Source organism: Leucoraja erinacea, chromosome 4, assembly GCF_028641065.1.
Source record: "Leucoraja erinacea ecotype New England chromosome 4, Leri_hhj_1, whole genome shotgun sequence".
Taxonomy (NCBI): Eukaryota; Metazoa; Chordata; class Chondrichthyes; order Rajiformes; family Rajidae; genus Leucoraja; species Leucoraja erinaceus.
Genome location: NC_073380.1, coordinates 64,997,566 through 65,025,368, shown reverse-complemented (window position 1 = coordinate 65,025,368; position 27,803 = coordinate 64,997,566). Strand labels below are relative to the sequence as shown.

Genomic DNA, 27,803 nt, shown 5'->3' with positions numbered 1-27,803 from the left:
AAAAATCTAGAGTTTAATATACTACTAAGTTAAGCAGATTTATGATTAACACTTAAGCTTTCAATATTTTTACTCAAGAAACACAAACCTTCAAAGTTATCAATAATTCTCAGAAGGGCTAATGTCAGAGTTGACTTCCCACTTCCAGTTCGCCCACATATTCCAACTCTTGTTCCAGGGTTAATTTTAAATGTCAGTTTGTGCAGGACAGGATCAAGCTTCTTATCATATCGTACACTGACCTCATTAAACTCTATCTCTCCAGAGTGTGGCCAGTTGGTGAGATTTGAGTCCAAAAGAAAATCTACAAAATAAATGTTGATAAGTAATCAAACATTGCGTGTCATAATTAATCACTATTTTTGCAAAAATTTTGAACAAATATTTGAATAAATTTTTTTAAATAAGCATAATTGTAATTCTGTTTAAGCCTGTATTGTAATGTTAAATTTGAATAACTAATGAGAATAAAATATTGTAATTGAATTACTTTATATTCAGTTCTATATTGTTTATCTATTTGTAAAACAGACACTCTCTCCATATTTTAAAATATGTAGGCAAATACAGTTATTGTCATGATCTCAGCCAAAAATTAGGAATGCTCAAGGGACCTGAATTAGACAAGCATAGATGTCTCAAAAAGTTGTAGGACTGAAACAGATCACAAAGATAAGAATACGATGTAGTTTGAAAACGTGAGAATTTTAACACTGAGATATTGCACAACCAGATGATACACTAGATAACTAAAGGGCCTGTCCCACTTACGCAACCTTTTCGGCAACTATCGGCAGCCCTCATAGGTCGCCGAAAATGTTCAACATGTTGAAAATTCAGCGGCGACCAGAAAGACGCTACGACTCTTTGGGTGACTAGGAGACCTCTCATGACCATACAGGCGACCCCTGGCGACATGTGGTCGCTGAAAAGGTTGCGTAAGTGGGACAGGCCCTTAAATGGCTGTGAATGAAAGGATCGTGATGGGTCAGATCAAGAGATGAGGTTTGAATGACATCAGTTTAAAAATGAGGAAGATGTTTGTTGGGAGGAAATGGAATTGTGAAGTTGCCAGCTAACGAAGGCATCAATCAAGGTTTCAGCAACATACAGCAACAATAGAGGTGAGAGATGTCACATGGGGGATTTGGACAGCTTTGGTAATTACATGGCTATTAATTCCAAATTTAACTCGGGTCAATGATACCACTATCGTGTTTGCAGATTGAAGAAAGAAGTCACTGACAAGAGCTTAAAATTTGTGATGGGAATGAAAAGTGATGGCCTTGTTCTTCCTAATATTTTAGTTGGATGAAACTGCTATTCATCCAATATCAGGTGTTAGATGGTCAGAGAATTTCAAGCCAACAAAAGATCATAAAAGGTGATAGCGAAGTAAAGCAAAGTGTCATCGGGGTACTTGTAATGGAACTGATGCCATTTTTAAATCATGTGGCTGATGGGACGAATTGTAGAAGTTAAATAAGAGGACCAAAGATAAATCGAGTTTTTCCAAAAATCCCAGCAATATTTCTTGACATTCAGCTTCCATAACCCTATGCACTGAAATTCTCTCCAAAACCATCTCTGTTACTGTCTCTCTCCTCTTTTAAACGGCTCCTTGAAAGATAATATTGTTAAAAGCATTTTAGAAATCATGCAAATGATTTTTGAATAAAAATCAAATTGAAATAAATGAAAGAATTTTCATTTCTGCACTTGATAGCTACTCTGTTGGCAATCTCTGAAGGTCAACTAACTATAGAAATGCATTAGACACAAAATGCGGGAGTAACTCAGCGGGACAGGCAGCATCTCTGGAGAGAAGGAATGGGTGCCGTTTTGGGTCGAGACCTTTCTTCAGCCTGATGTCAGGGGAGTGGGCAGCACAGAGATAAAATGTAGTCAAAGACAGTAAGACTGGTCGGAGAACTGGGGAGAGAGGGAAAGCAAGGGCTACCTGAAGTTAGAGAAGTCAATGTTCATACCGCTGGGGTGTAAGCGAAATACGAGCAGGCGAAAACGGCCTGGAACATCGGTCCTCCGTAGAGGCGACTGCGGAGGCCTCAATAGGCCGGACTATGGGTGGACATGGGGATGGGACTGGACTTAGTGCCTTCCCTCATAATGGAAACCATTGTGGGGGGGATTTTTTTTTATGTTAAAGTTCTTTATTATTGTCATGTTTGTATTCTTTTTTTATGTGCTGCACTGGCAACAAGAATTTCACTACACCTAGGTGTATGTGACCAATAAAATAACCTTTGAACCTTTGAGTTGCTGTTCCTCCAATTTGCGCTGGGCCACACTGACATTGGAGGAGGCCCAGGATAGAAATGTCAATATGGGAATGAGGGGGGGAGTTAAAGTGATGAGCAATCGGGAGATCAGGTAGGTTTAGGAGGACTGAGTGGAGGTGTTCAACAAAACGATTGCCGATCCAAGTGCAGATGCTGGTTTACACTGAAGTTAGACCAAAATGTTGGAGTAACTCAGCGGAACAGGCTGCATTTCTGGATAGAAGGAATGGATCACCCATGGGTAATCCGAAACATCACCCGTTCCTTCTATCCAGAGATGTTACCTGTTCTGCTGAGTTACTCCAGCATTTTTTGTCTATCTTCTATGCATTTATCGTAAATACACGTTGTTGAATAATCAACAGTGAATCATCAAATTTCCATCTATCCAAATGTATGGAGAGTCTAAAATATGTTTAAAAAATAGATAATTCTGCACACTTTGTGTCAGCCTGAATTCTAGAAACCAAACTGAAGCAATAATAATTAGTTTTGACAAGTTTTGTTTCATACTGTGAAGAACATAAGGCTTTTATATCATAACATGAACAGCATACCTCAATATCTGTTTTAAAGAATTCAGGTTAAGCATCACCAATAAATGAACGGGATTCAATAGAATAGACATTAATTAATTTAACAACTTAAAGTTTGAACCTATGCTAATTTGTGATTCTTCAGACTCCTGTTCAGACGGAAGGGTGGTGTAGTGATTCACTCTTTCTATCGCATTCATATGCATCTCCATATCAGCAAATTCCCGGACACACCAATTCAAGTAAGTAGACATCTGAGAATAAATAAGCATCACAGAAACAAATTAAAACAATTCAATTTACTCTTGTTCATCTCTTGTGATCTTCCTTTTCAAGTAGTAATATTCGATTATTACTAGGTTATACTAGATTTTATTCCTTTGCGATCTTAACTTCAATTGCAAGATGGCAGACTAAATATAGTCTCATTAACCTTTTTTTTTTATGATAATCATGAAAATGATTACCTTATCAACAACAAAGGTCAGCTCGTTTAAAAAAAAAATACAGGATTAAATCCACATTAAAAACAGAACATACTGGATACGCTCAGTAGATCAGACAGCATTTGTGGAAAAATAAAAGAAAGAGTTTAAATTTCAAATCAAAGACACATAAAAGTGGGAAAATGAGAACACAAACTAGTTTTTATTTTGCTGAAAGGGTTGTAGAAGGTTAAATAGATTAACGGGAAAGTCCTACTAACAGAGCAGAAACAACAGAGATGGAAGATTTGGAAAAACTGAATAGAGCCACAGCAGAATGGAGGGCGAAATGAAATATAGTCAAGTTTTGTAATAGGCATTGGCCACTCAATCACTTCATGAGATGGAAACAGATATTCAGAAAGGGAGTGTTTAAGAAGGAACTGCAGATGCTGGAGAATCAAAGGTACACAAAAAAGCTGGAGAAGCTCAGCGGGTGCAGCAGCATCTATGGAGCGAAGGAAATAGGCAACGTTTCGGGTCTGAAGAAGGGTTTCGGCCCGAAACTTTGCCTATTTCCTTCGCTCCATAGATGCTGCTGCACCCGCTGAGTTTCTCCAGCTTTTTTGTGTACCTTCAGAAAGGGAGGGCTGATTTGGAAATGTGAAAGTTAACATGGGCTGGAAATTAGTGGCAAAACTAATGAAATGTTCAAGTTCTAGGCAAATTCAGGAAGAGGCACCAATATAGGATAGAATGTCAAGGTAGGGATCCTGGGTAGGACTGATCAAGGGCTATTCCATAATACCACAAAGAGACAGGTTTGTTTGGTTTCACCTACTTCCACCACCCTGCTTCCTGTAAGGATTCCATTCCTTTCCCCCAGCTCTATCATATCTGCTCTGACGATGAAACCTACCACACAGTTGTCTCGGACGATGAAACCTACCACACAGTTTCTTCTACAGTATAAAAGAGCTGACGGGGTTCTTAAACATGTCTCATTTTTTACTTGCACATCCGGGGGGGGGGGGGGGGGTCACATCCCCTCTTCTCCCAACCACAGCAAGGATAAGGCTGTCTGCGGAGGGCGCTCAGCATCGCCAAGGACTGCTCTCACCCCAACCATGGACTGTTTACCCTCCTACCATCCGGGAGGCGCTACAGGTCTCTCCGTTGCCGAACCAGCAGGTCGAGGAACAGCTTCTTTCCGGCGGCTGTCACTCTACTCAACAACGTACCTCGGTGACTGCCAATCACCACCCGGACACTTATTATTATTTATTCAAATCGTTTGCTATGTCGCTCTTCCAGGGAGATGCTAAATGCATTTCGTTGTCTCTGTACTGTACACTGACAATGACAATTAAAATTGAATCTGAATCTGAATCTGAATCTCCATTATCATTTCATTTGACTTGCCTATAAATAATTTGGATCATTCTTTGCAATGTTCACCACTTTCAAAGAAATTACACTGCCTGACAATTGATATTGTTGGCTCATATCATTTGAATTTAAATGATGTGAGTTTCTTAAAAATCTAATGTCTTTGTAGCATAACCATCAAAAATAAACTGAGAATCATACAAAGATTTTATGCAATACCAGTTACACTTATATCAAAAATAGAGTTTTTAAGAAAAATTTAATTCGGCTATTCTTGTGTACCTTTAAAGCATATACAATAGCAAGGCCGACGAGGCCAGCTGGTAAGTAACCTAGTGTTGCTGTCAATAATGTGCAGACTGCTGAAGCAAAAACAACAGTTGCTCCAATTGCGTCCTGAAAAATAGAATTGATGTTAAAATTAGGATGAAAATATCTTCACTGGAGGTGACCTCCCCACTATCATTGTGGATGGCGCCCTCACTCATATCTCATCTGTATCCTGTATTTCTTCTATCGTTCCCCCATCCCCCAGATGGAACAAGGATAGAGTTTTCTTGGTCCTCCCCTATCAACCCACCAACCTCTGCTTCAAACACATTCTCCGACATTTCTGCCACCTTCAATGTGATCCAACCACCAGTCACATCTCCCCGCAACTCCTTGATTTGCTTGTCCTTTCCCACCCAACACGCCCCCTCCCAGCACATTAATTGCAACTGCAGGAGATGTAACACCTCCACTTTCACTTCCATCCTGAGACCCCTGCAGCCTTTCATGGTGAGACAGAGGTTCATGTGTACTTCTTCCATCCTTGTCTATTGAATTTAATGGTCCCGATGTAGCCTCCTCTTCATTGGCAAGACCAAGCGTAAATTAGACGACTGTTTTTGCACATTGCTCGGTCCAGAAAGGCCTGCTGGATCCCCTGGTTGTTAACCATTTTAACTCACATCCCCATTCCCAAACTAACCTTTCTGTCCTTGGCCTATTGCCAGAGTGCATAGCTTACAAACCAATGGTATGAACATTTAATTCTCCAACATCAGGTAATACCCAGCCCTACCTCTTTCCTCTGCCCTGCCCCCACCCCAATGTGCAATTATTTCACCCACCATCTCCCACCTCCCTAGTCCCCCTGCTCTCCCTCTGCATTCTTATTTCCCATCTCCAAGTACTATATTTCCCTTTTATCCACCCTTTTCCTCTCCTCCTTGTCCCATTCCATCCATATCCCTCCTTTCGCTTTTACATTTCACACCTCTTCTTTCCTTATCTCACTCTTTTATCTCAATTTTGCCTCTTGCCTTTGTTATTTATCCCACCCATCTGCCAACCACCCCCTCACACCTCTATCCACCTATTACTTGCCAGACCTTGCCCACTCCTACTTTTCTTTTCCAGCTTTCTTCCCTCCTCCTCCATGGTCTGTTTACTCCCTCTATAGATGTTATCTAACCCACTGAGTTCCTACAACTGTTGGGGTTTTTTTTTTTGCAACAGATTCCAGCGTCCAGTTTCTTGTGTCTCTATTGAAATTAGAATCTCATTTATAAATTCATCCAAATTCAGTTAACAAGAATCTCAATCATTATTAACAAATCAAACATTAGCCAGCCATAGGTTAAACGTTCAGATTGTCTTCTAAAATTATGTTCTCCAACTCAAAATAGACTTTTTCACATGTACTACAAATAAAATAAACATCTTCAAAAATCATTTAAATATTTGATTCATTTATAAACTAACCAGTCGTATAGCCAGCCACCTGTTCATGGTGTTCAGATATAAAAAAGCAACAGTATTACAATCAATCTTGTCAAGAATTTGTTGAAAAAACTTGTCTTTAAGTTTATACGCCCTGATAGTTGTCAGACCCCCGAGTGTCTCCGAAAAATGTGCAAATACGGGTGATTTGGTGATGCTGTCCAATCTCTGAAGTTCCCTGTAATGAACACGAGCACAACATCATTTTTATAACAACCTCTGCCTTGACATCTTACATTTAATAGAGCTGAAATCATCTGTAATAACCATCTTATCAGAAGGCAATGATGGCTAAGTTAGATTTCAATTGAATGTCATTTTCAATGGAAGACCAATAATTCTCTTGTAATATCAAAGTGCTACTTTAACACCATTCCTTCCCTTTCCTCAGTCAAACCCCATGGCATTAAATTTCCATGTGGAAAAGAAAGGGATATCAAAAATATTGAAGATAAACTACTCAAAATCAAAAGCAAAGCTGCATTCCATCAGAATAATTTCGATAGCTCATCTGTAGAAGTAGAAATTCGTGAGAACCCTGGTGAAGATGCCGATTCATCTTGGACACCTAAGTAAATACTTTGATGCGCTTTCTTAATTAGTATAACAGTGTGCAGGGACCAGGTTAGGTCGCTGGTGATTTAGATGCCTAGGAACTTGAAGCTGTTGATGATTTCTATAGCTGCTCTGTTGATGAGGACACTCTCCCCACTTCTTGTTGACAACAACCAACTCTTTCACCTTGCTGATTTTAAGGGCCAGGTCACCACGACACAAGGTTCCAAATCTCTTTCCTGTATGCCGTTTCGTCATTGTTGTTGATCTGGCCAACAAACTTCCAGTACAAGGCCGCATAGCTTACCAACATTCATTGATTAGCTGAAAGGTGAAGTTGAATGTTGGGATTATATCGAAGGTGAATCATCACTTTCAGTAATAGGAAGGTAGAAAATTAGAACAAACCAAAATGAAGAATTAAAAGAGTGCATTTACGTTGTAGGAGGAGCAGCACAATTTTACTGATTTAACTACAAAATATTAGCAAATGCATTTCTATTTTAAGTTGTGGCAGCATTGAACTCTGTCCTGACTTGGTTACTTCTACTGTTATTCCAGTACAGAGGAATGCAATTAGAATACTCACATTTCATAAAAGCAAGTCCTAATAAGGACCGACAACATAATGTCCATATAATTCATTCCTTCTGGTGTTATCTGCTTGTTTCTGCAGAATGTCAGTCTAGCATTGACAGAAGAAGCACCACATCTGTGTCTTCACTTCAAAAAGTATTAAAAACTCCCTGCATTAGGATTATTATATTCCTGATTTTATTTTACATCTGAAGCTATATAAATAGTTCAGCATTATTTATGGAAAAATCCTGTAATTCCTAGGGGTGAGTAACACTTGCATTCTAAGTTCACAGTTGAGAGCTACAGAATTAAAGGAACATTTCATATATATTGGATTAATGGCATAAATGTCAGAATAGTTTTCTGATAGATATTAAGGGCTAACTTCAATTCATATTATTTATCCCTAAATATCATGGCCAATGTTTGTCTTATTCAGCAATCCAGAATGTGGCTAATTTCAATTCACTACTGTAAACTGCGATCAGAAAAAAACCATCAAACAAAAGCGAGCCCTATTATTTCTACAAGCTTCTAAATTACAAACACCCAATTTTAGATAATTCAGAACATGAATAAATGCAGCTTGCACATCCAATAAATTAGATAATATAACTAAACACAAATATTGTCAATCATGTAAACTGTGGGACAATTCAAAGAAAATTACCTGGCGGAAACTCTAAAAAACATTTGAAGAAAATAATAGAGAACAAGTAATGGAATAACTGGAAGTAGAAAAAATGGAGTCACAACAACATTGATCACAATGGCACTCAGGCACCACATAACATGTGTCATGAATCTTTCCAGGTTTATGGGAATCTGATCATCTATGGTCTTGAAATCAGATGAAAATCTGGAAATAAACAAAGTTTCAATAAACTGTTGCACAAATGTGTATTTAATAAAGCAAAATGCAACCTTAAATACGGATTGTACCTCGTTAATGTGTTTATGGCAGTTATTTTTACAAAAGAACTACAATACTTTACCAACTTCCACTGGAAAGAATATTTTTTAATGTGGTTGATCTCGCATTTATGCCAGTGAAGGCAGGCACTAAAACAATAAGCAGTCACAGACACAATCTGTTAACATCATTGCATTTATCTATAAAAGTCAGCAATTTCACTCACAGCACACACTGGCTTGAAGTGAAACTATGGTATTGAAATATAAGTGAACAACCACATTATTAAACTCCTTGTTAACAGCAATTATTCTTTGCAGATATATGTTGCTTGCAGATATACATCTAAAGCTCTGACACATTCTACATTTCTGGCTAACTATTCAACCAAATTTGGTCTCGCTTTTCACCATAATTACAGCTTCCACATACTCCACTCTGTCATGTGCACAATAATATTTAAAAAAATGATTATCTGGAAGTGAACTATGTAATTATTGTACGTTTTAAAGATTCATACCTATTTAAAATTCTTCCAACAGGTGTTGTTTCAAAGAATCTTAATGGAAGGGTTGTAACATTGTGCAGCATGTTCGCGAAGAGATGTCTTGAGGCACGGATACCTTCACAATGGCAAAATAAGAAGGAAATCACGATGAGCACTGAATGTCCGAACATTAAGTAGAAACTATTCTAAAGGACAGCACGCATACTTATTTGGTTAGATAAAAGTTAATGCTTGTGTTAAATCCAACTGTCAGAGCTCGAAAATACAAACCTGAAATGACATGTGTATAGGAACTGAACAAGGCACACAACATTCCTCCACATGCCAGCCCAAGGTATCCATTGAGGTAATGATTGAAAACATCATCTTCCACATTATTTTCATCCTAAGAATATGCAAGAAAAACAAAACAATAGCGGTGGTTACGTAAAAATAATGATTGCATGTTAACAAATAGATTTAAATATTAACTCATACATGACATAATATTTCCTCTACAACTGGGTTATCAGAACATTTTACGGGAAAGAGCAAGAACATTTTTAAATACAGACCTGAGAGTCAGTTTCTGAGTGGTTTCTGAATGAAGATGACCACTCTGCCAGCCAGAAATCAACAGCTACCAGAAAGATTTGCTTTGATGCCACTGTAAGAATTAATAAAAATGAAAAGAAAAGACCAATGGAACGGGCATAAAGCCAATAGATTTTTATGGATACAGAACCTTCTTCTTTTTCCTCTTCTTGCATCAGTTTTCCTTTTAAATTATCATCAGGCTTTTTTTCCATTATTGAAAGTTCAGCCACCATTTGAACTCTCGCTTCTTCTGGTCATTTTACCTTTATGGTCATCCCTTAAAAAAAAAATCTAAATCAAACATGCATAAACACAAATTGGAAAAATAAGCATTTTTGTCTGTAAATGTATTCTGAAATTCACCACATCATCACATTTCCCACAGAGAGCTATGTGGTTTTCATTTATTGTCTCCTAACAGAAATATTATTACCTCCAGCTTTGACTTTTCCAATTTCCTTTTCACCTTTAATAAACTCCCTAAACTTTCACCACATCCTTAAGCATGTCCTTGATCACCTATCACTTCAGTGGAATTTCACTAGCTCCTCAAACTTTGCCACATTGGGTAGATGTTCATCTAGTCACCTATGGATAAAGCTGATTGACCCCTTTACAGGAACCACCGGATTTTCATTTCTAATGGAAATGACAATCAAGTTGCATAGTATTTTAAATATCATTATTCCAGGAATATTCCCAATCCCATCATGGCATGGAGTATTTGTAATGCTAGCCATGAAAACGCTATGTTCCACTAATGCCCAATAGGAATCAAATTCTGCCATCTGGTATATAATCAAGTTCAATATGGTTGGCTCTTAAATGCTTCCTCAGTCCAAGGGCCACCAGGGATGGGCAACAAATGCTTGTCTTGACAGCAATGTCCATATCCTATAAATTAATAATTAAATAGGTGATCTGAAGCTTCACATCCGAGTAACAAAGAAAATAAATAGTTGACAACTCCAATATTCTCTACTGCAAGTTTCTCAAAATTTGCTAGCTTCTACTTCTACACTATCCTTCTGTAATATACTCATGAGTGAATCCTTTCTTTTCTTACTCTGATGTTTTCTGATTTCCTTCTTAAAGGACCTAGCTCTAATTACACCATTGCATCTTCTTCCAGCAAGGAAATCAACCTCAAAATTAGAACATTTGCCAGTTGATTTTAATGTTGTATATGCTGTCAATTCATAATCATGTCAGATGCACAGCTAGCTGTAACAGCATTTTTCATTAGCTGCATGTCTTTAGTCGGTGCCAGATATTTAAATTATCACTTAAAGGGTGGTTGCACCAAAGCTCCTAAGAGATAGTTCACAAAAGTCAAGGGGCTCCAGGAAACATCAAGGGAGCAGCAAGAATTTATGATGCTGCTTCCAAGTGATTGTTGGAAACAAAACAAAACGCAAAGTATTGGAGTAACTCAGCGGGCCATGCAGCATCTCTGGAGAACATGGAAAGGCAACCTTTCGGGTCGGGTCCTTTCTTCAGACTGATTGTGATGATTAGTTTGAAGAAGAGTCCCGACCCATAATGTCACCTATCCATGTACTCCAAAGATGCTGTCTGACCTGTTGCGTTACTCCAGCACTGGTGTCTTTTTTTTTGTAAACTAGCATCTGCAGTTCGTTTCTTGATATTAATATTCCTAGATCACAGGTTAAAGATGATCTCATCCCCCACTGCATTGAGTCGGTATAGCAAGGAACGGTAGGAATGTACTCGAATTTCCCAAGAGCCTAGCACTATCAAACCGCTACCCAGTTTCTGCAGAGATGCTGCCTAACCCGCTGAGTTACTCCAGCAGTGAAATAAAACAGTCCTAAGTTTGGTTTATGATGCAAAGCAAAATGCAGGAACAAAATAGATGAGAATTGAATTGTGACAAGGACAGCCAAGCAGTTGTTTCACAGTAAACATGACAACCAAATTCTATATTTCCCATGATGCCAGATTAATCACTTTGTGCAAGGGTACAGAGCATTTCTGGGTGCAAGACATAAGCTGTAATCCATGTTGTAAGCAGAGAACAGTGAATTTTGAGGTCTCACAGTCAAAACTTTAAAGTCCTAGATGATGGTTGGGGAAAGTACTAAAAAAAAACAAGATTTCAAAATGTAGTATCCTCTACATTATTCCTAGTTCCATGCACTAGTGAGAGAACGTTATAATAATGTGTGTTAATTTGTGGTTAGAAGAAGGGATTTAAGATTGTTTAGACAGTGGGTATCTGTTCAAGTTGGACCACTCTGTCCATCTTGGCCACAAATATGATCGATGAGGCTACTTTTTTAAAGCTTCTTGTCAAAGATCTCACAATTACTATGGAAGTTTGAAAGTCCAGTCTTGATTCTGGGACTTTGCAATAAAATGCAGTCACAAAAGGCAAAGATACTCCAGATTCCACACTATCCACTACACTTGCTAGCTTATTGGCCATCTAGAACCGACAATACTGGCATAGCTCAATGGTGCTGCATTGTTGTCAAATTTCAGAGCTGCACAAGATCACAAAGAGTCTTTAAAAAAAGCTCAGCACTTTTTCAGCTAGTAATTGAGAGCCACTGAAGGAATTGAAGGACCATTGGCGATGCACTTGCTAAGCTGAAGCAGAATTTAAATAAATAGAACATAAAAGGTACAGCACAAGATCAGGCTCTTCGGTCCACAATGTTAGTACCAAACATGATGCAAGACCATCTCATATCCACCTACACATAATCCATATTCTTCCATTCCCTGTATATCTATATGACTATCCAAAAGTTTTTTAATGCTACTATCGTATCTGCTGCAACTTGGTCACCCGTAGCAGTGTGTTCCAGGCATTCATGTGGAGTGGAAAAAAAGTTTGTCCTTTAAATTTTGCCCCTCTAACCTTAACTTGATTTGCCATCCTGAGAAAAAGATTCTGCCTCTCTATGCACCTCTCTACCCACCTATGCCACTTTTATCGTCTCCCCACAATCTCTGGCGTTCCAGAGAAAACAATCCAAGACTGCCCAACCTTTCCCTGTAGCTAATACCTCCTAATCCAGCTATCACTCTGCTAAACCTCCTCTGCACCATTTCTAAAGCCTCCACGTTCTTCCTGTAATGGGGTGACCAGAACTGCATGCAATATTCTAATTGTGGTCCAACCAAAGTCCTATTAAGTTGTATAATGACTTTGTGACATACTCAATGCCCTGAACAATAAAAGCAAGCATACCATATACCAACTTAACCACTCTTTTATCAACTTGTGGTGCCACTTTCAGGGGGCTATATATTTAGATTCCCTAAATTTTGGCAACTTGACCTACTAATAGTTGATACCTCTCCTTCTATGTTCTTGGTATCCAGCTGATGGAGGGTCAATGGAACGTAGAAAGAAGAACTGTAGATGCTGGTTTATACCAAAGATAGACACAAAGTGCTGGAGTAACTCCAGAGATGCTGCCTGACCCACTGAGTTACTTCAGCACTTTGTGTCTGTCAAAGATTTCCAAGCTCCTGCTGCTTGTCTGGTCCCTCCATTCTCACTTTCTCAAGGAATATTGACATCCCTGCTCTTGACGTGCCTCTCCAACATTGTTGGTCCACAACGGCAGTTCTGCTGCCATGAAAGCCATATGGAGTTTATCTACTGTCCTGAGGCCCAAATATTGTAGTATAATCACAAGTTGTACGTTTTATTTTCAAACTTGCCAAACCTTGAAATTTAGGCAGCAGGCTTCCCATATTGTGGACAGTTTAGAAAATAAGGAGTGCTCCATTATGTAGACAAAGAATAGTTGGTAAAAATGTGCCGTGAACTTTACAAGAAAGGCATTTCTTAAAATTGACTCGCACTCCAGATTTTACAGTAATGTATTTTATGTGATAATACAAACCTTTTGATGTCATATTTTTCCAAAATGTTATCAAATCTGGTCTCTGTTTAGATATCTTCTGGTAGGTCCCTTGGATTTCAATCTTCCCATCCAGCATAGCAATTACCTAAAAATGAGTAGTCACAATTCAGAAGATTACAAATTTGATTATATCCACCTTGCAAGGGGAGCAAGAGCGGAGCACCGATGAGACACGCATGAGAGCTTTATCTATGATAGAAGAGGGGAACCCACATTCCCTAAAAAATGAGGAAATCTCGCATGTCCTGGCATGGAACAGCTCATCTTGGGTGCAGATGCGGCATAGACGGAAGAAATGGGAGTAGGGGATAGGGTGTTTGCAGGGGGCAGGGTGGGAAGAAGTGTAATCTAGATAGTTGTAAGAGTTGTGATGGAGATGATAAGATCAAGAAAGAGTGGGAGGTGTCAGAGATGGTACAAGTGAATTTGAGTGCAAGATGGAAATTTGTAGCGAAGTTAATGAAGTCCATGAGTTCTGCAAGGCTGCAGGAGGTAGCCCCGATTCCAAGTGAATTTGAGTGCAAGATGGAAATTGGTTGCAAACTCAATTTCAAAGTGAATCTGAGGGCAAGATGGCGTCTTTTCTACAACCATCAGGCTATTAAACACTACATACACTTATCCCCCTGTCCCACTTAGGAAACCTGAACGGAAACTTCTGGTGACCTTGCGCCCCACCCAAGCTTTCCGTGAGGTTCCAGAGGTTTTGCTCACTCTCCCTAATGGTCGAAAGTGGTTTCCGCGTAGTCTAGGCTTCTTCTATGTTCCTGCGATTATTTCAACAAAATCAAAACCGGCCTCGGCTAAAAATAGGTTGCCGTTTGGTCGAAGCCGGTGGAGTGTCAAGTCAAGTCACATTTATTTATATAGCACATTTAAAAAACAACTCTCGGTGGCCAAAGTGCTTTACATTGGTATAAGAATAGTATAACAAACAACAGTGGTTCATAGACTAAATACAAACATCACTACATATATATAGCCCTTGCTCAGAGGACATAAAAAAAGGCTTGGGAGTACAGATGAGTTTTTAGTCTCGACTTAAAGGAGTCGATGGAGGGGGCAGTTCTGATGGGAAGAGGGATGCTGTTCCAGTCTAGGAGCTAACCACAAAGGCGCGGTCGCCCCTGAGCTTATGCCTAGACCGCGGGATATTCAGCAACCTCAAGTCGTCCGATCTGAGGGACCTGGAGGTGATGTGGTGGGTGAGCAGACTTTTAATGTGGGTGGGGACAAGCCCATTGAGGGCATTGTAGACATAATGGAGGATCTTGAAATTTATTCGGAACCGCACAGGGAGCCAGTGGAGAGAGGCCAGGATCGGGGTGATGTGATCGATTTTTCGGGTACCCGTCAGGAGTCTCGCTGCGGCGTTTTGGACCAGTTGCAGGCGGGACAGGGAAGATTGGCTGGTGCCAGTGTAGAGGGAGTTGCAGTAATCTAGGTGGGAGGAGATAAATGTGTGGATGATCTTTTCGAGGTCATCAAACTGGAGGAATTGTTTTATTTTAGCTATCGTCCGAAGCTGAAAGAAGCTAGCTTTTACCATGGCATTGACTTGTTTGTCAACTTTCAGTGCTGAGTCAAATATCACGCCAAGGTTTTTGACGTGAGGTTTGAGTAGTGGGGTAAGGCTTCCAAGGCTGCCTGCTATCGTTTTGATTGAGTCCGAGGGGCCGAGATGGATGACCCCAGACTTACTCTCATTTAGTTGGATGTTCTGGGCCATCCAACACTTTATATCCTCGAGGCAGCAGGTCAGGTTAAGCAGATTTAATTGGTTTTTGGGCTTCAGGGGGAGATAGAGTTGTGTATCGTCTGCGTAGCAATGGAAGGAAATGCCGTGCCTTTCAATGACTTGGCCGAAGGGGAGCATATACAGGGAGGAGAGAATGGGGCCAAGGATGGAACCTTGTGGAACCCCACAGCAGTGACTAGCTGGGGAGGAGAAAGAGTTGCCTATGTTAGTAGAGAAACTCCTACCTTTGAGGTAGGAGATGAACCAGCTCAGGGCAGTGCCATCAATATCAACCCCATATTGTCAATCAGACGGTCAATTAGAATGGTGTGGTCGGCAGTATCAAATGCTGTGCTGAGCGAGAAGGAGCAGGATTGCACAGTCGCTGGAGAGCCCCGAAACCTGATTGGAACGTTTCCAAGATAGTATTTTGGTGAAGGTAAGGCATAAGTTGACTTAAAATTACCTTTTCAAGGGCTTTTGAGAGGAAAGGCAGTTTAGAAATGGGTCTGTAGTTGCTTGGCAAGGTGGGGTCGAGGTTAGGTTTTTCCAGGAATGGCTGGACCACCGCATGCTTGAAGCAGGTAGGTACAGGGCCAGTGGCCAGAGAACTGTTGAAGATGGCGAGGATGCTGGGACCGGCTATTATAATGATGTCCTTTAGGAGGGCAGAGGGGACAGTGTCGTGGGGACAGGTAGTAGGTTTTCATGGTGGTGATCAGTTTTACAAGGGAGGGTAGAGTAACGGGTTGGAAACAATCTAATTTTGAAGAACAGACCAATGAGACAGCCAGGTCATGGGAGGGAGTGGAAATATTCGTTCTTATGTTCTTTACCTTGCTGGTGAAAAATGTAGTAAATTCCTTGCACTTAGCAGGGGACTGGTGCTGGGGGCAGGACAGATGATGGAGGAGATGGTGCTAAAAAGGACCTATGAGCGTTTTTGGAGATAAGGGTGGAAAAGTATTTTGTTCTTGCAGATTTTTCCGCTTCCTGGTATTTGTGAAGATTGTTTTTCAGGAGTTCAAAGAAAATGTGAAGCTTATCAGATTTGTACTTCCGTTCTGATTTTCTGCATTCTCTTCTTTGGGCTCTGGTGGTGTCATTGAGCCACGGCTCGCCTTTAGTCTTAGGCTTTTTCGTTTTAAGAGGAGCAACAGAATCCAGGATGGAAGAGCAAGTAGTATTGAATAGAGAAATTAGGTTGTCGGTGCTGAGATGGAGGGTAGACGCCTCAATAGTGCAGATGACGGGGGCGGCTATGAGAGCCTGAGAGAACTTACTGGCCATCGTGGAGTTAATCTAGCGGGAGTAGCGAGCAGGGAGATGGGATTTTGAGGGAGAGAAAGGCAGAGATATATTGAATATAATAGCACTATGATCAGACAGACAGGCATCAATAATATCTGTGTTACAAGTTGGGAGACCAGACGAAAGCACTAGGTCTAGTGTATGGCCAAGCTTGTGCATGGGTCCAGTGGTGAGTAGAAACAGATTGAAGGACTCAACCAGGTTCATAAATTCACTCACAAGAGGCTTCGTGGGACAGCAGACATGAATGTTAAAGTCACCAAGAATCAGGATCCGGTCAAATTTGGGCAACAAGCTAGCGATAAGGTCACCAAATTGTGAGATAAAGTCCTTATTCGTTTTTGGGGTCGCTATTTACTTACAGGCAGTCGAAGGCAATCTCCTTCGCTGACTGGCCATTTTGATTGGCTCATTGGAGTTTTCAGCAAAGATCCTATAGGATCTTTGGTTTTCAGGACCTAGAAGATCCGCCGAACGTAAACATAATTAAAAGGAGGTGAAATAATCTAATCAATCTACAGCACAGTCCAAATGGAATTAATTAATTGAATATACTCTATGATAACACAACAGGAATCAGCAGTCATCAAAATGAACATTAATGTCTTAAAGTAAAATAATTTCATCAAGATATTATGCTTACATAGTCAACTTCCTCAACATATTCCAGCCCCGGTTTGTGTGTTACAATGATAGCAGTTCTGCCTTCTTTCTTTAAAATCCCCAAGATCCCTTGGTGGAAAACCTGATTTCCCACATGTACATCCAAGGATGATAAAGGGTCATCCAATATTACGAAAGGGCACCTAAGGTAAAGATGAGATAGAATAACTAAATGTTGAGGCAACTTAGGAGAGTAAAGTTTCAAATTTTGACATAATTCAAGATTCAAATGGGTTCAGAAAACAATTTGATTATTTTTTCCAAATGCATTTGTGGCAAGTACTTTCACATTTAAAATAAATCTTAAGCAACATATCTTGCTCAATTGTTTATCACACTTTATTAATTTTGATCCCCAGGCTTTGCTCAAGTACCTGTCCCAAAGTAGAACAACGGAAGAGTAAGAAACATTCGGCTTCAAATTCCTCCCACACTCCAAAGACGTACAGGTTTGTTGGCTAATCGACTTGGTACAATTGTAAATTGTCTGTAGTGTGTGTAGGATAGTGTTAGCATGGGGGGGGGGGGGGGGAAATCGCTGGTCGGCGCGGATTCGGTGAGCCAAAGGGCCTGTTTCCGCGCTGTCTCAAAACTAAGCTGAAGACATGTCATTCTTTATTTTACTGTTATCAAACCTGTGAAACAACAATGCTCATCAAAGAAAATTTACTACTTTATCTGTAGAGGAGGATGGTGGCATGACATACAAGAGCAGCAAGCATCACCTGGATGGATCACTCCGGGAACTATGGGAGTTGTGAGACACACTCAGCAACAAGGAAGGAGAGCTGGTCAATCTGCAGAACCAAGCTAAAGCTGTGATACGGAACACATCCCCCAAAGGAGCGGAGAACGTTGTCAGACCTGGAAAAACTGAGGACGGACCGGGAGAAGCTGAAACTGAAGTGTCCGTCCCAAGATTCAGACCCAGAAGAATAAAGAGAAAGAGCATAAGTGTTTGGAGGGGAAGTAGTTAAGTCAGTGGCTGAAAGGGCTAAAACCAATAAGCGACTCCAGCCTAAGGGTGAATCCGGAACTACCCCGAGAGAGCAATGCCAAATACCACACCTTTTTCGCCGTTCCCCTGCCCCTGGATAGCCAATAATTTTTCGCCTTCACCTACGAGGGGCAACAATACACCTGGACACGAATACCCCAGGGGTACATCTATTCGCTCACCATCTTTTCCAAGATTCTGAGTGGCCAGCTGACAACTCTCCGATTACCCCATGGCTCCGTGGTGATACAATATGTTGACGATCTCCTCCTGGCCAACATAGGCCCCAGAGAGAACCGTGAGGACGCGAAGGTACAGTTAAAGGCGCTCCGCTGTTCGGGATACGTACTACCCAAAAGCAAAGTTGTCCAGGGGCAGTTGCAAGTTACGTTCCTGGGCATATTTCTCAGTGCAAATGAAAGAGCCTTGACATCTACACGGATTGACCCCATCATTGCCCATGCGACTCTCTACACTCCTAAACAGATGCAAGCGTTTCTGGGCTTTGTGAACTTTTGTCGCCAATGGATTCCCAACGTTGCACTTTACACCAAACTACTCTTCCCCCCCTTGGCCTCCACCAGTTCATCCTTTCTGCAGAACAGGTCACCGCATTCTGTGCACTGCATCGGTGGTGGGACGACCTCTGTACGACCGACCTTTCCAGCTCTGCGTTACTATGTTGGATGACTGTGCGTCCGCAGTCCTCATGCAGTACCACGGCGACGTTCAGCGTCCTGTCTCTTACAACTTGATGAAATTTGATCCTGTGGCTCTAGGATTTCTTCCCTGCACCCAGATTCTCCCTGGACTTAACGCTGCCATCAGTACAACAGCCAACATCACTGTCCATCAGCATGTCCAGGTTTAAACCCAGCATTTCATTGTGGCACTCCTTACCACCGGACAAACAAGGTACCTAACACAGGCCCGACTGGGATGCTATGAGGTCACCCTCTTGGCTAATCCCTACTTTACCTTCCACAAGTGCACCACCATCAACCTGTTCGCCTTCCTCACTTCTCCACCGGATCATCAGGTGGGGCCACCGCATGATTGCCTTCGGCGTAATCAACTGTTGACCACCACACGCGAGGACTTGCTGTACGCCCCCCCCCGGAGGCCGGTGCCACATGGTTCATCTCTTTTCTCGAACACCGAACGACGACAATCCGAATATACCATAGTCCAAAATATGACCTCGGTCATTGAGGCTGCCGCTTTCCAGTAACCTCTCTCCACACAACAGGCAGAACTCTTCGCCCTCACCCGAGCATGCTCCGTGAAAATGCTCACCAGTTGAATATCTACACCGATTCCCGATACACTTTTGCCGTTGCCCACGATTTTGGGGCACTGTGGCAGCATCGCGGGTTCCTCACCTCCTCTGGCACCCACATTAAGAATGTTGTTTACATCCGCAACTTGCTGCAGGCACTTGTCCTTCTCGCCCACCCGGCAATAATTAATTGGCAGCGGCAGCGTCCATATTGGCTCCTCTGATCCGGTCTCCCAGGGCAATGTCTCTGCCGACACCCAGCATAGACAGCCGCACAGACCCCTGTAGGCCCACAGATCCTTGTGAATAGAACTGCCTTGCCAGATTTGGGAGAGGTCAGGGCTATGCAGAGGGACACCTCTGCTGTGCAACATGATTTATGGAAATGAGAGGGATATGCCATAGATTCCCACACCGATCATTGGCTCACCCCTCTTGGACAAGTTTGTGTACCTGAGGCCTTCCTGCCAGTCCTCCTTAATTACATCGAGTGCTATAAGTATTGTTTGGTAATTGGGGATATATTTAGCGATGGACATAAGCTCTGTAAACTGTAAATGCTACAGCCGAAACCACGGTGAGAATCATTCTAAGGGAAATTATTCCCCAGTTCGGATTGCCTACAACTACCAGCTCCGACAATGGTCCCCATTTTATAGCAAAAATAAATGAAGAGGCCTGCCAAAAGTTTTGCATTAAACAACAATTCCATTGTGTCTACCATCCACAAGCTGCCGGCATGTTGAAAGGGCAAATGGGACCCTGAAGTTTAAACTAGCAAAGCTGATGGAGGAGACTGGACTGAATGGGATAAAGGTACTTCCCTTGGCCCTCTTTGAAATGAGGGTGACCCCACACGGAGCTACTAAACAAACGCCGGCCGAAATAATGTACAGAAGGCTGTTGTGGACTCCTTGGGGAGAAGACCGTAGTGTAGGGGTTAGCTTCAACCTGCAAGCTCTCAGCACTAATAAGTTATGTGCAGCAATTAACAAATGCACTATCAGTCTTGTACTCCCAGGTTCATGAAACACAAAGGGCGACGACTGACACCGCTGAAGGACGGATGGTGTGGCCGGGTGACTACGTCCTCGTCCAAAATTGGGATCGGAAGACCACGGTGGAAAGCACTGTTCCAGGTGCTCCTAACTACCCCCACTGCAGTTAAGGTCGAAGATCATCCTTGTTGGATACACTTGACGGACTGCAAGCAAATCGGTCCACCAACAACAACACAGTGCTCGCAGGTGAAAGAAAAACAGGCTTCCTTATCTGATTAGAATGTTGGGTTTATACCCATATCTCTATGCATGCTGAAGAAGGTATTCCTTTGCGAGCCCAAGGACGGGTACAAACCAAATTATAATCAGACATGCATGCCTCCATTTTTGCAACTGATTAATGAAAGAAAATATTAAAATCCTTTCTTACTATAATATAAATGTTGATCACAAAGATCAACAAGGTGGAATGTAGAAGAGGATGGGGGTTTAAGTGTTAATGTGTACGTGACAGGCATGAGCCTGCTTTACTTACTTACAATTGCTAGCTAATTAATAAAAGGAGGTTTTGCAGAACTGCAAAAGGTGTTGTGACTAAAAAGGGAAGAGGCCCAATACCAAGTAGAAAAATGCAGAGAAAAACAAGTCTGTTCTAGACAATAAGGTCCAGTGCAGAAATGTGCTGATTGTGTGATTAGCTGGACCCGTGACTATTCGTGCATAAAAATACTGCCCGTGCATAGAATAATTGAGTGGGACCGCGAGGGACAAGGAGTATGCAAACCATACTCTGGGTTGCTCTCCCACTCCCGCATGCGTAATAAAGAGTAATTGTTATATACTTCAACAAATGTGTTTTGTTGTCTGATAGCGCGGATAGAACTTTAACATATCATGTTAATAAAATCTTCTTTAATTCACTGCCATTTAAAACCTATTGAATTGTTGGTGCAGCCAATCTTCCTGTTTTTATCCACCATTTAAAAAGCTTAATTTTCATTATATGTCCTACTTTATTTCTTAAGTTATTTTCACCACCTATTTAAGCAGAACACTCCATAAATGTGTGGAAATTAATTCACTTCACCTCCTCCTACATTTTAATCAAATATATTGAACTTTTACCTTTTGATTGCCATCTTGTCAGTAGGTTTCTCAAAATCGACAATCTACCTCCAATTTCAAACTTGCCCTGCCAAATCTTTTGTTATTCACTTGACTTCATTCCTTTAGCTATTTTCATCATAGTTCTCACCTGCCCTCCACCCTGTTCTCTCCAAACCTTCCCTCCGCAACTTCAAACAGATTTATTTCAGGATAGATAAAATGTTAACTTTGTTTTCTTCTCAAACCCTTGCCCGACTTACACTTGAACAGACAAATTCAGAATAGGAATTGGCCAAGCAGTTCCTCCAGCCTGCTCCGAGGATGAGATCACAGCTTCTTTGATGTAACCTCAACTCCACATTCCCTCTTATCCCTGATAGTCTTTCTGTTTATCACAAATCTATTGATCTATTCTGAATCTAATCTGCTTTGAGACTATTTCACAACTCTCAGGCAGAACATCTAGCCTCATCTGTCTTAACGGACAATTGCTCATTTCCCCACAAGTAGAAATATCTCTCCACAGCACTAGCATTCACTTTTCTAAACTCCAGTAGATGCAAGCTGGTTCAACGTTTCCTCGCACTACAATCCACCAATTCCAAGCAATAGTTGAGTAAATCTTCTCTGAACTTTTCCCAACACTTTAACATCAATCCTTAAATAAGGAAGCAAAGTCTTGTGCACTGTACTCCAGTTGGGATCTCACCAATACTTTTGTATTCAATGCTCTTAGCAATGAACCAAAACATTCTCCCAACTTTCTTATTTATTTGCAGTATCTGCATTTCTCTGTTACATATTTGCCTTTTGCTAAATCATATTCGGTTGTGCTGCTGCAAGTTAAGGGTCTGTCCCACTATACGAGTTTACCCAAGAGTTCTCACGAGTTTTAAAAAAAAAATCTAACTCGTGGTAAATACGCAGAATGTACGTAGCGGGTACGTCGGAGCTCAGGACTTCTCTTAGCGGCTCGTAAAGCTAATGGCATGTACTCGGGAAACGTGGAAAGCTCGTGAATTTTTTTCAACATGTTGAAAATTGTCCACGAGAGCCCCGAGTACCTACGAGCAGCTATTACCGTAATTCTCCGAGTTCGAATCAGGGGAAACTCAGGAGAACTCTTGAATTACCTCGTACAGTGGGACAGGCCCTTAAGAATTGCTTTGTTCTGTCAGGGACGTATGGCAATAAAACACTCTTGACTCCTGACCTCTGCACCTGAGAGCTCTGCAAACTCTTATCATCTAGATATTCTTCTCTATTTTCTTCTGCCAAAATAGATGTTTACACATTTAATTGGATTATATTTCATTTGTCAGTTCTCTGATTATTGGCTTGATACAACTGTAGACCCCTGTACCATCCTTACTTCCTTTTCACAACTTAATTTCAAGGCTGTACAAGAGTTATCAGCAAAGTTAGCAACTATAATTTCAGTTCCTGCATCCAAGTAGATAAAATGCAAAGTATTGCTGCCCTATCACCAATCCCTGTGGATTCCATTCATATATTACATCTTTACGGTTTATATTACATTCATATATTACAAACATACAGTTTACATATTCAGTTGTGCTGCTGCAAGTAAGAATTGCATTGTTCTATCTGGGACCTATGACAATAAAACATTGTTGACTCTCCTTGCATTTTGTCAAAGAGAAAAGGATGTGTTTATGCCTACTCTCCTTTTTCTGTTAAGCAAACAATCTTCCAGTCATGCTATCATGTTATCATCCAACTCTGGATGACCCTGACCTAATCCCAACTCTGGATGATGTCAAAGAAAACAATGTCAGACCAGTTCTGACAAGGAACTGGGGATGTATGGTCTTCCTGTTGAACTCTTCAAAGCAGCTGACCTCAAGATTCTGGATGAATTTCATAAACCAGAAGCTGGAAGGTAAAACCCCTGTCTCACGGTGCGAGTCGACCCACGAGTGACCCCGAGTTTAAAACAAATTAAACTCGTGGTAATCATGTACAATTAACGTAGCGGGAACGTCAGAACTCGTGGACGCAACTTAGCGACTCGTGGCGCTAACGGCAGGTACCCGGGAAACTTGTTAACTCTTGAAAAACTTTAAACATGTTTAATGATTTCCACGAGTCAAATTTACTCATGAAGTTAAAATTTGAAACATTTAAACTCGTTGTAAGAACGTAGTAGCCCGTGAGTTTACCGTAGTGACTCGTGAGTCTACCGTGGGCACTCTTTAACTCAGCGGGCAGGCAGCATCTTTAGAGAGAAGGAATGGGTGACGGGATGACGTTTCCAAATTTCTGCTGCGTCTTTGTGTTACTCCAGCACCGTGTGTTCACTTTTTGTCAACCAGCATCTGCCCTTTCTTGTGTATGACATTATTTGTATCTGTGGCAGTTGATTGTCATTCCCTTCAGTTTCCCAGGGGGTTGGGACGGGACTGGAGTTGGGTGGGAAAGGTGGGGGGGGGGGAAGGGGAGTGGGGGGGGAGGAGGTTGGGGTGAATTAGTACGGGAGACAAGTGTACTGACTGTGTGGGCAGACACCTTGGTAGTGATTGCCCATGGGGTTCACTGTCGAGGACTTCATAATGCAGAGAGCATTATAAACAGTGGAGCGATTAACCCTGGAAAGGGGGGAGACTCTCTCTGAGTTGGACACAGGAAACTGAAGCAGGAATTTTCTTGAAGTTATTAACGACAGATAAATGGATGGGAAGGGTTTAGAGGGCTATGGGCCACATGCAGGCAAATAGGACTACCCCAAGACGCCAACTTGGACAGCACGGCCAAGCTGGGCTGATGGACCTGTTTCCGTGTTGTACAGCACCATGACTAAGGCCTATCCAGTGGGATTGACATGTTTTGTATTTTTCTTTTCTAAAGATGCAGCGTATTTTGGTGACTATTGCACACTGCAGACCAGAAGCGCCTTCAATACCCAGAGAGAAGGGATGGGCGGGTTAGGTGAGCAGGAGAGTGGGGTTGTTTGCAGTTGCAGAGGGAGGGGGCAAGGGCGGTACAGTTCCCAGTCTCAGCTCCTGTTCTACCGAGCGTGTGGACGTGGACGGATGGCTTGGTTGGTGGCGGCCCACAGTGTGGCAGAGCTGGCGTGCCCGCTGACTCCCCCCACCCCCCCCCCCCCCCCCGGTCTGGGGCCACGCTGGAAGAAAGCCCCCGAGCACCTCCCACAGGGCGACTGGCACTGACCGGTGCAATGGGCTGGGAGCTGGAGAGGGGAGGGAAGGGGTCACACACATGGCCGGGAAGCAGAGGGGTGGGGGTGGTGACAGACAGTAGGTATGTTGCAAAACATACCTGAAGCGTCGCTGAAAATCTGTCCCAGCCCGTGTGCGCGATTTTGGCGCCGTTTAGAGGGGGGCGGGTTTAAAACGCGATTTTCCCTAGGCTGTTCAAATCGAGTTTTTTCAGCCTAGTTAATTATTAACGAAAAATCGCTGGAAGATTCCCTCGCTTGAGCTATTATTAGTTTTAAGGGCTTTATTTAATTGTTATAGTAGGTTAAAAATTAACCTCTAAACCCCCGACCGCCGACAACGGGCCAGATCTCATACAGGGGAAAACAGAAGGTAGGCTGTTTATTTTTACGTTAAAAAGGGCTTCTTAAGATCCCTTTATACAAAGTTTAATGTTGCGAGTAGCTAATTTTGAGCCCATTATATCCCGCAGTATTTTTCTGGGCATTTGAGGGCACAAATCTAGCGCAATGTGAACGTTCTAAACCAGCGCATTCACAGGATCCCACTAGAAAACCGATTTAAATGGACTTTAATTTACAGCAATTAAACACTAAATTCCTTCCATTTGGCCTATGAATTAATGTAAATGAGATTTAAAAATCATGTTTTATTGTGAATTGTTTGTGAATATTATTTGGACACTTAGGCTATTTAAAAATGTTAATCATTTATTAAGAAATGGATAGATGTTTAGATCTAGTAATTGAAGTTTGGAATTAGCTACAATTAGGTAACTAACTAATTATATGCTTTAATTTCAGGTCATCCAAGTAAGATTATTTTATATTTGTTTCAGAATGCTTCAATCTATGATAACTGAAAATTTCATTCAGTTCTCTTAATTTTTAAGAAAGTTATGGGCTTTTGACTGTCCACGATCACAGCTTTTTTGTTATGTCCCATAGAAAATCAATAGGAAACAAGATGCTAATTTCCGAGTATGAAAATGGCCATAACTTTGTAAATACTTGAGATATGAATTAGGTGTCAAATTAAACATATTTTTATGCTTTATCTGATGGGATACATTGCAGACTTGATTTTTAAAATCTCAAAATTTTGTAACATTGCTACAGACAGGGCCAACAATGAGATGGAGAAAGACAGAAACACCGATGTGCAAAGGAGCCTACAATTGTGCATGATTTCTCTCGCGTTATGGCGGGTGATTGTCGCCTGCCCGCTGTTTCTGAAGCTAAAGCCTTGGGATCGTTGCCCTTCATGTTGGCGTGGAGGGGGAGGTGGGTATTGTGCTGTTTGATCGCCCCCTGCTATCCCAGGGACAGGGAGACACAGCGGCTTTTGAGTGGTGGGCAATCACTACCAAAGTGTCTGCCCACAGTCAGTACACCTTTCCTACACTTGACTCCCATATACTAAGTCACCCCCCCCCCCACTCCCCACCTTTCCCTCCCAACTCCAGTCCCGTCCCGACCCCCTGGGAAACTTAAGGGAGCGACAATCATGGATACAAATAATGTCCTACACGAGAAAGGGCAGATGCTGGTTGACAAAAAGGGAACACACGATGCTGGAGTAACTCAAAAACCCAGCAGAATTTTGGAAACGTCATCCTGTCACCCATTCCTTCTCTCCAGAGATGCTGCCTATCCCGCTGAATGACCATACTGAGGGAATTCCCACGTATATGAAACAGAGAGAAACGAACTGGCACTGGATGGTGCGCATTTTCCCTTTGTAGGTCATATCAATAGATACGGAGTAACCCGCGCAGAATTCTATCTTTAACTCAAAATAAACGGCAAACTTAGACATACACGTGGGAACTCGTTTAAACTCATGAACATAAACTTGGAATCTCGTAGACAACCATGAGTGTGTTTTTTTCTTTCACTCGGGATCACTCGTGGGTGGACTCGCACCGTGAGACAGGGCCATTAGGGTATGCCACAAGATTTGAGATGCTAAAATTGAAACAGGCCTGTGTATTTGCTCCAGTCCTTTTCAACCAGTTTGCAGGCATCAGCAAACAGTTCATGATTTGACTTCCAAAGACTGAAGGCAAGGACCATGACACTTGAGAGACTGATCTTAGAGGCACAGTTTGCTGATGACTGTTGCCTTATGGCTCACTCAAAGTTTGACCTTCAAGTCACTGATGCCACACCTGCCGAAGCCTTGTGATCAGACTCAACAAGACAAAGGTCCTGCACCAATCTGCTCCAGACTCTACAGTGCATCCTTTCAACATAAGCATCAATGGCACTGAGCTGAGACAGTCAATCACTTCAAGTACCAGGGAAGCATCATGTTCTGATGTCACTCTCAACATAAAAATAGCGGCAATAATCAGCAACACAAGTTTGTCGCTTGGTTGCCTGCACTCTTCTGTAATAAATCATAGAAACATCAAGCTGTCAACTAAAATTAATGTGTACAAAGCAGTCATCCTCACAAGCCTTTTGTATGGATGTTTTTTGGAAACATATCAAATAGTTGATGTATTCCACATGAAATCTCATAGGTCACTCATGGGCATCAGCTGGCAGGACAAGATGGCCAACTTAGAACTTCTAGACAGGAGATACAAGGAACTGCAGATATTGGAATCTCGAGTAAAACATAAAGTGCTGGAGTAACTCAGTGGGTCAGGCAGTATCTCTGAATGGAAGGACAGGCAACGTTTTGGGTTGGGACCCTTCTTCAGCCTGTGAAGAAGGATCTTGACCCGAAACATCACCTTTCCTCCAGAGATGCTCCCTGACCCACTGAGTTATTCCAGTACTTTGCATCTTACTCAAGTTCTGGACAGTCCTGATCTAGTCAGGAAAGAGGCCACAATCCTGAGGGCACAGTTGTGTTGGACAGGCTGCTTAATCTGCATGGACAACTCCCATAAGCCATGTCAGCTCCTTTATGGAGTTCTTGCACAGGGACACCAGAACCAGGGAGATCTACAAAAGTTGTATCAAAGATAGCCTCAAACACATTCTGCAAGAGAGCTGGAGATTTTGGCCCAGGATAGAACCAGCTGGTGTGCTTTGACCAAAA

At 41.8% G+C, this 27,803-nt stretch overlaps 1 protein-coding gene across 1 annotated transcript in view; it reads right to left on the bottom strand.

The window, feature by feature from the left end:
• The window catches only part of LOC129696506 (ATP-binding cassette sub-family C member 9-like), an 85,645-nt gene that overhangs the window by 9,329 nt on the left and 48,513 nt on the right, over positions 1-27,803 (bottom strand). Inside the window, 11 exon segments of the mRNA XM_055634481.1 lie at positions 89-304; positions 2,958-3,090; positions 4,933-5,046; positions 6,400-6,595; positions 8,222-8,410; positions 8,985-9,087; positions 9,243-9,357; positions 9,527-9,801; positions 9,803-9,824; positions 13,434-13,538; positions 17,146-17,308. Coding sequence (XP_055490456.1) covers positions 89-304; positions 2,958-3,090; positions 4,933-5,046; positions 6,400-6,595; positions 8,222-8,410; positions 8,985-9,087; positions 9,243-9,357; positions 9,527-9,801; positions 9,803-9,824; positions 13,434-13,538; positions 17,146-17,308 — 1,631 coding nt within the window.